This window comes from Balaenoptera acutorostrata, chromosome 16 (assembly GCF_949987535.1).
Source record: "Balaenoptera acutorostrata chromosome 16, mBalAcu1.1, whole genome shotgun sequence".
In the NCBI taxonomy this organism is placed as follows: Eukaryota; Metazoa; Chordata; class Mammalia; order Artiodactyla; family Balaenopteridae; genus Balaenoptera; species Balaenoptera acutorostrata.
Window position 1 is genome coordinate 82,944,520 of NC_080079.1, and position 11,990 is coordinate 82,956,509.

At 47.9% G+C, this 11,990-nt stretch overlaps 1 protein-coding gene across 1 annotated transcript in view; it reads right to left on the minus strand.

The window, feature by feature from the left end:
* Positions 1–11,462, minus strand: part of CCDC6 (coiled-coil domain containing 6) — a 111,300-nt gene extending 99,838 nt beyond the window's left edge. The window contains exon 1 of the mRNA XM_007170831.2: positions 10,718–11,462. Coding sequence (XP_007170893.2) covers positions 10,718–11,026 — 309 coding nt within the window. The 5' untranslated portion in view covers positions 11,027–11,462. The remainder of the gene's footprint in view (positions 1–10,717) is intronic.
* Positions 11,463–11,990: the final 528 nt, after the last annotated feature.

The window sequence follows — 11,990 nt, forward strand, 5'->3', positions numbered from 1 at the left end:
TTCTTTCCCCACAGTCATGGAATGCCTCCTCCGGCCACCACCCCTGCCCACACCTAGACGAACTTCAATTTATCCTTCAGCTTTTAGCTTCAGCATCGCCTCCTGAGAGAGGGAAAGCCCCCCTTGCCTGTGGTTCCCACTCCCGGCCTAAGTCAGGGGCCCTCCGCCAGCTCCGAGTGCGGTCTCCTCCCAGCTGCTATCCGTGGTACACTGCCTGGCATACAGCAGGGGATCAATACAGTGCTTGAAAAACAATCCACTCTTACTGTGCTACTCAGACTATTTTTAAGTAGAGGTTATAACAGAAGTACAAAGAGACTTGTTCCAACCTGGGATGGGGTGGGGGGGGGAGAGGAGGGGGGAGCGGCGCCCAGATGGCTGAGCTATCAGCAGAGGTGGCACCTGCGGGGGTACATTAGACAGGGTCAGGGATGGAACAGACCAGGGCCCAATGCTGGAGGGCGAGACAGCCAGAAAGGTGCTCGCAAACCACCCCCCTACCCACTGAAGGCACCCTCTTTATCACTGTTTCTTTTCCAAAGCAGGGAGTCTGCTACCCTGGATACACTCCCTGAGGCCTGGGTTGGCATCCTGGGAATTTGCTGTGCTAATGCGGCAGCCCTCACTACTCTAAATGAAGGAATACAACAGTGTGGGAACAACTAAGAGGAAAACGCCCCCAACAGGATGAAAATAAAACTGTTCATAAATTAACTTATGGGTAGCCTTGTGCTTAAACTCTGAGGCCAGACTGGGAGTTCAAATTTCAGCCCCCCCCCCCCCCCCCCGATAGCCTTGGGTCTTCAGGCGAGTTACATAACCTCTCTGGGCCTAAATTTGCAAATCTGCAGGCTACCCATCAGTGGTGCAGATTAAATGAGAGGATATATGCAAGCCCTCCCGACAGCACCTTTGCCATAGTAAAAGCACTGGGTAAACATTAGCTGTCCTCACAGCAGCACAAAACGACGTGCAAGTAGAGCAATGCTGGTAAGGAAGAATCTCAAGCTTTTTTTTCTTTTTCAGACTTCCTTAAATTATGGTTTATTCGAAATGCCATCAAGGAAATTAAACATGAGGCATTTCATTAAAAAAAAAAAAAAAAAAAGGGCAACCATCATCTACAAGGTTTCTTTCCTTTCCCAGTCCTTTCTCTTTCCCAGAGGACAAGCTTTCACTGTGGGTTAGTCCCTCCCCAGGTTCTCCACATCTGGGTGCTCACTCTAAAGGCAAATTCAGAGCAATGGTGCGGAGCCCAGAGCTGGGGTGTCATGTGTTTGCTGAATGACAGAAAAGAACCAGATGTGGGATAGCCAACAGGCAATAAAAATTGAAGTCGGAGCAAGATATCAACGGCACTTTAATTAAAATGCTTTGGGTTCTAATTCACAACTTCAACACCAAGACAAGAAAAAGCAGCTAGCTGCTTTTGTAGATCAGACTAAATTTTTCCTATAAAAAATACACAAATTTTAAAGTCACTAGAAATAGAGGTTACCAGGAGCTGGAGGTATAGGAGAAATGGAGAGCTACTGTTTATTGGAAACAGAGTTCCTGCCTGGGATGATGAAAAAGTCCTAGAGAGAGATAGTGGTGAGTATAACTAACGCCACTGAATTGTACGCTTAAAAGTGGTTAAAAGGGTAACTTTTATGTCGTGTATATATTACCAGCAAAAAAAAGAAAAATTACCAAAAAAAAAAAAAAAAAAGTCACTGGCCCTCTTCTCTGGGTACTTAGGGCATTTCTCAATAATAAGCTACACGCACTCAAGGTTTAAAATGATGTGAAATACTTAATATATTTTTCAAAGGACGTGGCACCTTACCAGGTAGTGATTTGGACCTAAAGAAGCCCAAACCTCTGCTTTATAGCACATATACTCAAAACTGTATTCTTTGATTAACAAAGACGTTAAAATCATCTAGCCGATTTTTTTTCTCAAATTTTTGTGTTTCTATAATCAGGAGCTACTAAACGAAGCAGAGACACAATGTTTTGACTCTTAGCAAATGTCTTTGTTTAGATAAATTAAGGCCTGCCTAGTGAAGAACCAAAAAAAAAAAAAAAAAAACCCCAGACAAAACCAAAAATCTCAATAGAATAAAAGTTATTATTTGAGTTGTTATATTGGGATAATTGAAAAAAAAAATACCCACTGCTTACATGCAAATAATTTCATGAGTTGAGAAGCTCTTCCTATAATTAAACACTAAATAATTTTTCTCTCAAGACTATTTTAGCCCTTCTAATTCAGTCTCAAAAACCTTGACTGCACAAGACTGTTCACTAAAGAAAGAAACACATGAAGGGTTTAATGCAGGTACTAGATTTCTAAGAACTTTCCTTAGCTCACCCATACTCCATGTTGTTTTCATTCTTTCACTTTCCTCTTTCCTTCTATGGAAAACTTTTTTGAATTATGACCTACGTCTGTCTGGCTGAATATTACAACTCTGCTCCTCAGTACTGAATGGCCTCATTTGATCCCAAGTGCGCTGAGACGCCCTGGAGGGTATTAACCAGCTCACTGGTGACACAAACCTGGCACCCACAGAGGCTGGTTTGATTTGGAACAGATGCATGGAAGATTATACCATCAATCAACACCGCTTTTCTAAAAAACTGGAGTTTGAAATTGTCCATAAACTAGTATCTCTAATTAACTTTAATGTAAACACAGTTTCCCATTAAAGACTTAAGAAATTTGGTCCATCCAACAATTTCCATGTAAGGAAAGTGGGTGGGCCCCAGAGTGTAACAGGAACAGATGAAAACACCACCTACATAATTTTGATCTACAGGCAGATGTAAATTATGAAATTAAAAACATCAATGACATTTCTTTTCAATCATCACCACATACAAAGAAAATTAAAAACAAACAAAAAGCCTTTCGGTGCCACCTGGACAGACAAATTGAGCAACAGCTCTCCCCATCTCTGCCTTACAAAATAAAAATAAACTCCAAGCTAATTAAACTGTGAGTGAATATGACACATTGTTTCCCTTAGATGTATTCACCGTATTAGATGAACTTCATTTTGGAAGGTGGAAGGTAAGCCAGCCCTCCCTGGAACCCTGGCACCCGTCTGCCTGAACTACCTTTCTTGTTTCCACTTGTATGTTGGTTATTTCTGCACTTCACAACTCTCTGGGCTGCAAAGTGCTGGAGAGGGAAGGGCCGTTGTCTCCGCTCTGAATTCCCTACAGCACCCAGCTGGGGCCAAGCCGAACACAAGTCAAGTGCAATCCTGCTGGAGAAGCCCTTACATTCCTTCTGGGTATTTCAGAGTATTTGGCACACAGTAAGCAGTTCCCAAGTACTTGTAGGTTGAATCCTATTTCAGGCTGTATTTATCACACGCCATTCTGTGCCTTACTGAAGAGGTGAAAATTTCCCAGCATTAAACGAGTATTACAGTGAATTTTAATCCCCAAACTGCACCCCATGCATCGGATCTAGGGACTAATAATAAGTAAGGAGGTGAGTTCATTCTAAATAACCATCAAACTATTAACCCTTTGTTTAATACTCTCCCTAAAAGAGAAGGCCTACACAGTGTGACATTTGCAATTTACTGGTAGGAGCACTGGGATAAAATCCACAGCTGTGGGCTTGAGAAGCATCAAAGATAAGAAAATCTGACAGCCTTGGGGAAGGAAAATAGGAAGAGTCTGCAAGTTAACCCCACTCCAAGATCCTGATGATGAGAAATATTTTCCAGAACATTCGTTCCCCTGTCAAGAAAATTTCAACCACCACCAAGAAAGAACACCCTGAACCTGTGAACATTTACTCCGCCAGCTTTGATGATCAATCAATCTAAAAGCAACTGCACGGTGATTGAAAACAAAATGCAACGCCTACCCACTGAGGGAACAAGAAAGATGACTGTTACTCCTTGCTCAACCTGGCTGTGTGAGTCTAAAAGCTCAGATTAGCATTTCTAGGTGTATACGCTGCAAGGCATAATTTGAGGAAAAAGAAGAGGAAAAAAAAAAAAAGAATGCAAGTACACACTGGGTGTGACACTCTATCGACCCCCCCAAACTCCACTCTGCAAGCCTCATGTGGAAGTCCACAAGAATTCAGCAAGTCTCCCCATCCTGTTTGCAGCAACTTCCCCAGTGTGGAGATTCAGGTGCCTGGTACCTGCCCTGATGCCTCCCCGCCCTTGATGGCCATGCTTGTTTCCCAGAAGCCGCTGTGGGGCATTTCAACATTAAATAAGGTTATAAGAAACGCCTGCAGTGACCTGCCACCATCACCAAAACTGAGGTGGCAAATCTGAACGCTTCCAGCAAAGCCCTTGGAAAGGTGAACCCAAAGACACTTTGTCCCCTTTTAGAGGTGAAATGTATCATGAACGCCTAGGTATATGCTACAAGGTAGCCTACAACATCACCCATAGTTAGAAGGCAAAGGCTTGGGACACTCACTGATTGTAGTGTTCCGCCAAAGTATACAATGTATCCATTCATCCATCCAACGATGGTGAAGATGCCGTTTGCTGTTGTTCTGGATGCAGGTAGGAGAGCGGCTCTATGAGCACAAGGTCAGGAGACAGCCTTGGTGCCCTTGCCCAGTAAAAAACAAAACAAAACAAAATACCTCATCACCCGATGCCTCTGCGGTCAACCCAACATCTCCTTGAGTGTCTACTGCATGCCAAGCACTGAGGAACGGAAGTGAACAAGGCAAAGCCTGCCCCTGAAGGAATGAACACATCTCCCATCTCCCAAAGGGGAGACCTATGTGTTGGGAGCCTGGAGAGGGGGGCAGTCTCATGAATGGGCACCTAACCCAGCGTATAGCTAGCAAACAGGCAGCACTAGCGCACACTGGGGTCAGGGAGAAAGTATAGTCTACTTGCATTTACTAGGTGAAGGAGCAGGAAAGGACATTTAAGGGCAGGAGGTACATCTTAGAGAAGCCAGAGAAAGCTACTGAAATTCCAGGAACCAGCAGTTCAGCAGAGAGAGAGCTTTGAGAATGTGAAGGGTGTGTCTGTGAAGCAAGCAGGGGCCAGAGCACACAGAGCCTGGTAAACCACAGAAAGTTTACCTGGATCCAGAGGGCAATGGAAGCCACTGAAAATCTGTGAGCAAGCAACAGCCAACTTGGATTTCTGCTTCAGACCAGTGTCTCTGGTCTGGAACAAGAGTCGCCACAAACTAGATACTAGTGATTCTCTGAACTATTCCCCATCCTCAGCAAAATAAATAAAAGCACTAGAAAAGACTGTCACAACTGTCCTCTACGGTTTTGTGGGGACTTTTTCTTTAATCAAATACAAAGAGATTATATGAAACATACAGAAGAAATCTAAGAATAGCCTCTTAAAGAAAACTGGATTTGTGTATAATTAGACCTAACTGTGAGGTCATGCTTTTCTCAGAGTTGTGTCTAAAGTTGGGTGTTACCATAAGAATCTAAGAAAAAAAGTTTTAAAGCAGGAAAAAAAAAAATGACACACACTACACCTTTTTATAAGGGGCAATGTTGATCTGATAGCTTCATAGAGTCTGCCAAAACAAAGTCTTAAAAAATGGAAAATAATGTATTAGGCTTCCAGAACAAATAATCCAAAATCCACAATATTAACTATACAGTGGCTTTTACTGGTTAATGAAATCATTACACTGTTGATATTTAAAATAGCCAGGTTTTCTAATCATGCCGTACCAACATGTTTTTCTACTATAACTTCAAAATGCCTTTGTATTCCTCTACTTCCCTAAACTTCTATAATGAAAGACTAATTTTATAGATAGAAAAAGACAACTGAATTCTAGTGATTTATCATAGGTCTTTATTTTCTAACCAAACACATGGCGAAGGCCTGAAGTGGTATAGAAAACACACTTTAGAGAACTAGAGAACTAGCCACGCCAAGTATGAGGCCCTGCTTATACCCTGAGAAACTAGTCCAGAACTTAGAAGCCATTCAATTACTGCCCACAATTGCATTTCCTCATCTTCTCAGAGACCGCGACCCCTGGACACATCTCACTACACTGAGTCAGATAGTCTCCGATTACACTTTAACCCACAGGACAAGCCAGGCAGACTTAGCCTAACATCTAAAAGCTACTCAACAGTGTGACTGAGCATTTGTTGTTTATTTTTTCCACTCCAAAGAAGAAATTATGATCGATAATAAGCAGTCTGGTTCCACTGCTGATTTACTGGGAGAAATCAGATAATCACTCAAAACATTCCATTCCACCTCTAACCCAAAGAAAACAGGGCTTCCCTGGTGGCGCAGTGGTTGAGAATCCGCCTGCCAATGCAGGGGACACGGGTTCGAGCCCTGGTCTGGGAAGATCCCACATGCCGCGGAGCGGCTGGGCCCGTGAGCCACAATTGCTGAGCCTGCGCGTCTGGAGCCTGTGCTCCGCAACAAGAGAGGCCGCGATAGCGAGAGGCCCGCGCACCGCGATGAAGAGTGGCCCCCGCTTGCCACAACTGGAGAAAGCCCTCGCACAGAAACGAAGACCCAACACAGCCATAAATAAAATAAATTAAAAAAAAAAAAAAAAGAAAACACACCGGGGGCAAGTGGTAACACCAGACACTTGCAGACATGGATGAAGGGCCTCGTACAGTTGGTTCTTCCCCACAGATGATGTTTACCTCTATCATACAGATGTGGAGAACACAGACCCATGAAACGAGTCCTTTAATAAATGGGTAGCTTGACCAGAATAAACGCCTACATACCAAAAGAGACAGAAAAGACCACTGGTTAAGAACTTCTACTGGCCTTTGGACTTGGCTTAAAAAAAGCGGGCACAATAATGAGCTATTACTACACACCTATTAGAATGGACAAAATCCAAAACAGACAACACCGAATGCTAGCAAGGATGTGGAGCAACAGGAACTCTCATTCATTGCTGGTGGGAATGCAAAATGCTACAGCCACTTCAAAAAGACTGTCTGGCCGTTTCTTTCTTTTTTTTTTTTTAACGTAATCTGAGACCGAGAGAAACTGCAACCTATTTTATTTATTTATTTATTTTTGGCTGTGTTGGGTCTTCGTTTCTGTGCGAGGGCTTTCTCTAGTTGTGGCAAGTGGGGGCCACTCTTCATCGCGGTGCGCGGGCCTCTCACTGTCGCGGCCTCTCGTGTTGCGGAGCACAGGCTCCAGATGCGCAGGCTCAGTAGTTGTGGCTCACGGGCCTAGTTGCTCCGTGGGATCTTCCCAGACCAGGGCTCGAACCCGTGTCCCCTGCATTGGCAGGCAGATTCTCAACCACTGCGCCACCAGGGAAGCCCTGTCTGGCGGTTTCTTAACAAAATAAAAACACTCTCACCGTACCATCCAGTAATTCTGCTCCTTAGTATTTACCCAAATGAGCTGAAACCTTCTGTCCACCCAAAAACTTGCACACAGATGTTTACTGCAGCTTTATTAATAATCGCCAAAACTTGGAAGCAACCAAGTCCTTCAGTAGGTAAATGGATAAGTAAGCTGTGGTACAGCCAAACAATGGAATATTATTCAACACCAAAAAGAAATGAGCTATCAAGCCATGAAAAAACATGTAGGAAACTTAAATGCATATTACTAAGTGAAAGAAGTCAATGTGAAAAGGCTACAGACTGTATGATTCCAACTATATGACTTTCTGGAAAAGACAAAACTATGGAGACAGTAAAAAGATCAGTGGTGGCCAGTGGTTAGGGACAGATGAAAAAGCAGAGCACAGGGGATTTTTAGGGCACTGGATCTGCTCTATATACTATTACGGTGCTACATGTCATTTTACACTTGCCCAGACCCATGGAATGTATAACACCAAGAGTGAACCCTAATATAAACTATAGACTTCAGGTGATTAAGATGTTTCAATGTTGGGTCATTGATTGTAACAAATGTACCACTCACATGGGGGATGCTGATAATGGACGATGGGAGGAAGGGGAGGGAATACTGGGGGAATCTCTGCACCCTCTGCTTCAGTTTTCTGCAAACCTAAAACTACTCTAAAAAACAGTTTTAAAAAAAGCACGCTGCTCTCTTCCCAGGGTGTGGCTGATTAGCAAGGTACCTTCCTGAATACGTTCAAGGAAATCAAAAGACATCCATAATCGCCTTTTGTGCTCAAAACATGAAAGTTAATATCACAATTAGAGGAACTAGTAAGAGCCATGAAGGCAAGTAGTAATAGGCTTCTGGTACCATCTTCCCTTCAAATAAACTACATAGTGAAAAATCTAGCAAAGCCTTCACTTAATTGAATATCTAGACCTTGTCAAAAAACTTCCTGGGCAGCTACCAGCAAGGGCTATATTTCAGTTAGCGTTGTCAGGGGCTGTGCAGCTTAACCTTGACATAGACTATGACAGCGTTGTTAAATGGAATCCTTACATCCACAGACCCACTTCATGTGGTCGCACACATTTCTCCTCGCAAATTACACACCCTAGAGGTCAAACCCACCAAACACAATCTGTGTCCTAGGTCAGTTAACTCTAACAAAATTCTCAAAAGCTTAAAGGAATCTCTCCCCTGCATTTGCCTTAGTAACACCTGCCAAGTACTAGGGAACTCAGGAAACCACAAGCACTTTATTTGTTTCCCTGAATATATTAATCAGAGATTAAAGAAGCATGGAGAGACTTCTGGTACGTATAGGCTGTCATCTAAAACAATTTTAAAATTTGACTCAGTGAGGCCACAGAACATTTCACAAGGCGTATTTGGTGAAATGTCAGTTTTAGTTGAGGGAAGTGCCAAGGAAGCCACCACGCTCTTCACGCCAAGTATTCAGAGGCCTCTGATCTTACACACCAGGAATGAACATGTTTGTCCATGCAAAGCCAACGTGTGGTGTACAATTTACAGACCTACTTTTTAATATGGCCAGGTGTCAAACAGATAACCCCTTCCTAGTCTCTCCACCCCCCTTATCCTCCCTCCCAAACAAAAACAGCCTGAACTGCTCACGGTACGCAAGAAGCCAGAGATTCTGTTTCGTGTAAGTGTTACTGCTTTTGGTGGTTCACATTCTCCAAGAGACCAACGAACCCTCTCATTTACTCACTCCAATCTTAACTAAATTGCTTCCACCAGCTTCCCCCTCTTCTCAAACCCCCACTCACCATAGACATCTCTCTCAGCCAAGAAAGCTACTCAAGAGGCTTGGAAGTGGTTCCCTCTGCAAATTCCTCCCCCTTCCTACCGAAAGAGCACTTCAAGAACTTCACAGTCTGCAGACACATGAATATGACTCCAATGCCATTCACCGGGGCTGGATTTGAGCATGCGGAGTGTCTTTCAACAACCAATTTCTATTTAGACTGCCCATCACACTGAAACTGGGGTGAAAACCTGCTTTCTAAGCAAATTCAGAATGCCATCCAGTTCCCAAGTGTGAGCTAGCACTGGGGGGGTGGGGGGTGGGGGGCATACACACACTCCCTCCTCCACTGAAGACTTTTTCCTGGCACAGGGGCATCCTAAACTTGCCCCATTTCCTTTCCAGGGTTGTGATCTTTGATCTGTCCCCAAGTTCATGCCTTTTTCTCCATCTGAAGGTTCAGCCTAATCAGCTATTATACAGCAGCAATGGCAATTTATCCCCTTGGTTTCTTGACACTTTCCTCTCTCCTCCTGGCTGGGAATCTGTTTTGATCTCAACAGGGTTGTCTGTATGGGGATCCTGCAAGTTAATGATGCAGCTAGCTGGCAGGGATGGTAGGTGAGAGCACACAGTGTACTTTTCCAGTTATGTTTCGCTTCATCATAGCTAATAGTGGCCTTTCTAAAGGCCTGCTACACTAAAAGGGAGACCTACACCCCTAATCTTCCCCTCTTCGGGGGCGCCTCTGGAGGCCAGGTGGAAACAGAACAGACAGCCCGTTCTCCCGTCAAGTATCTGGACTCCGAAGCAAAATATCCCTAGACACTCCACCACCAATGAAGCAAACACACGTACATCTTGCTCAGCGAGGGAGTCAGTCGATCTCCTTCACCCAGGTTTCGGCCGGTTCAGGCTTCGTAGCCTTCACTCTGTTCAGGCCGGTATAAGATGCTGCATTCTCCCGGCTATACACCGCCGCCGCCACCCCCCACCCAAGGAAAGGGCTTCCGACGGAGGTGGGCGCATCAGCTCCGGTACCCGCCCTTCCCTCTCGATCCTGGCCAGAAAAACTCCACTTCCCGGATTCCCGGCCACTCTCTCCCGCCCCCTCCCCGGGCGATCCAGCTATAGCGCCGTCCTGATGCCAGCGAAGTGCCCAGCCCAGCTGCGCACCCCCCGAACCCCAACGCAGGCCCCCGGAACAGGCCCCGGCTTCCTCACTCTCCCTCTGCCTAGGGCTCCCGGGTTGTGCACGCACCCCTCAAGCAAACTAGGACTGAAAAAAGTCCCACCCCGCCTCCCCAGCCACGCCGCCAGCCTCCAGCTCCGCCCGGGAGGGGCCTCCTCCCCAGAGGCGACAAGGAAACGCGGGTGGTGGTTCCAGCAGCCTCCCCCCGCACCCCGCGAGGGCCCTGGACCCCGGGGAGGGCAGACCCGCGTGGCCCCGAAGGGACACCTCCCTCTCCCCCACCCTCCGGGGCCGGCGGGGCTTGGCAGGGAGCGTGCTCTCTGCGGGTCCTCGGGAGCCTCGGGGAGCCCGGGGGCTGCCCGGGTCTGGGTGCAGCGTCTCCCGGGGGCGGGCGGAGGTCGGCGATGCGGCGCGCCCCTGGGGGACACTCACGATGGTCACGCTGGCTTTGCGCAGGTCGCGGTTCTCCTCCTGCAGCGCCTTGCACTTGAGTTTGTAGGTCTCCAGCTCGATCTTGAGCACCTTGTTCTCCTGCTGCAGCGAGGCCAGGCGGTTGGTGAGCTCCTCCAGGCGGAACGGCGAGATGACAATGCCCCCCGACTTCCCACCGCCGCCGCCTCCCCCGCCGCCACCGCCGCTGCCGGCGCCCGAGGTCGACGAGCAAGATGACTGCATGGCGGCCGAGCTGCCGCTGCTGCCCCCCGCCCCGTCCGTGTCGCTCTCGCTGGCGCTGTCCGCCATGGCCGCGGCGGGCTGGGGAGACGACGAGGAGGAGGAGCAGGGAGGCGGCGGCGGCGAAGGCTGGGCTGCGAATGAGTGGGCGCCGGGCGAGCACAGGGGAGCGCCGAGCTGGGAGCCTGGCAGCAGGGCGCAGACTCGGAGCGGCTGCGAGAGAAAGAGAGGGAGCTTCCCGCTGCCAAGGGACCTCCTCTGCCAGAGAACAGAGACCCCGCCCGGGCTCGGGCAGTATTGCACTGGGGCTCGCTCCAGCCGGGCCTGGCGCGCTCGCTAGGCCGCCCTGCAAAGCCGGCCGAAAGCTCCGAGACCCGCCCGCAGCCGCCGCCGCCGCCCTCCTCCTGGCGTGCGCCGGCCGGCGGGGGAAGCGCGGGCCCGGCCGGGGCGGGAAGGCCAGGCCAGCCTACGCACCAGCCGCTCGCCGGCCACGAGTGTTCCGAGGGTGGGCCTCCCAGCCCCCTGACCTAAGCCCGAGGCCGCCCAGCCTCTTCCGGGCTCGGGCCCGCTCCTGGGAGAAGGAAACCTACCACCCCACTAGCCTCGCAGGTGCTGGGGACACGTGGAAAGGTCAGCCCGGCTCCGGCATCCAGCCCCGGCCGAGCCCGTGGCCCCATCTTCCGCCGACAGTGTGTGCTCCTGTCTCCCTCTGTCTGTTTCAGACATACACGCAGCCCTTTTAGTTTGATCTCCGTGAGCTTGCCTGGGAAGCTTCGGATAGCGCTCACAGAGCAACAGAAAGTTACCCTGCAAGGAGCCGAGGAGGGCGAGGCGACAGCAGCCACAGGTTAACCTCGTTAAGGAAAAATTCGCAGAAGAGACACACCGCCCTCATTGCTCCTCTTCATAATCTCGTAAACCACACTGCGCTCAATTGTTTAAACAAGGTGCAACTTTTTTTTTTTCTCTGTATCTTGCAGACAACGCCAGGATCTGTCGCGCAATAGGATTAAGACAGTAACATTAATCTAAT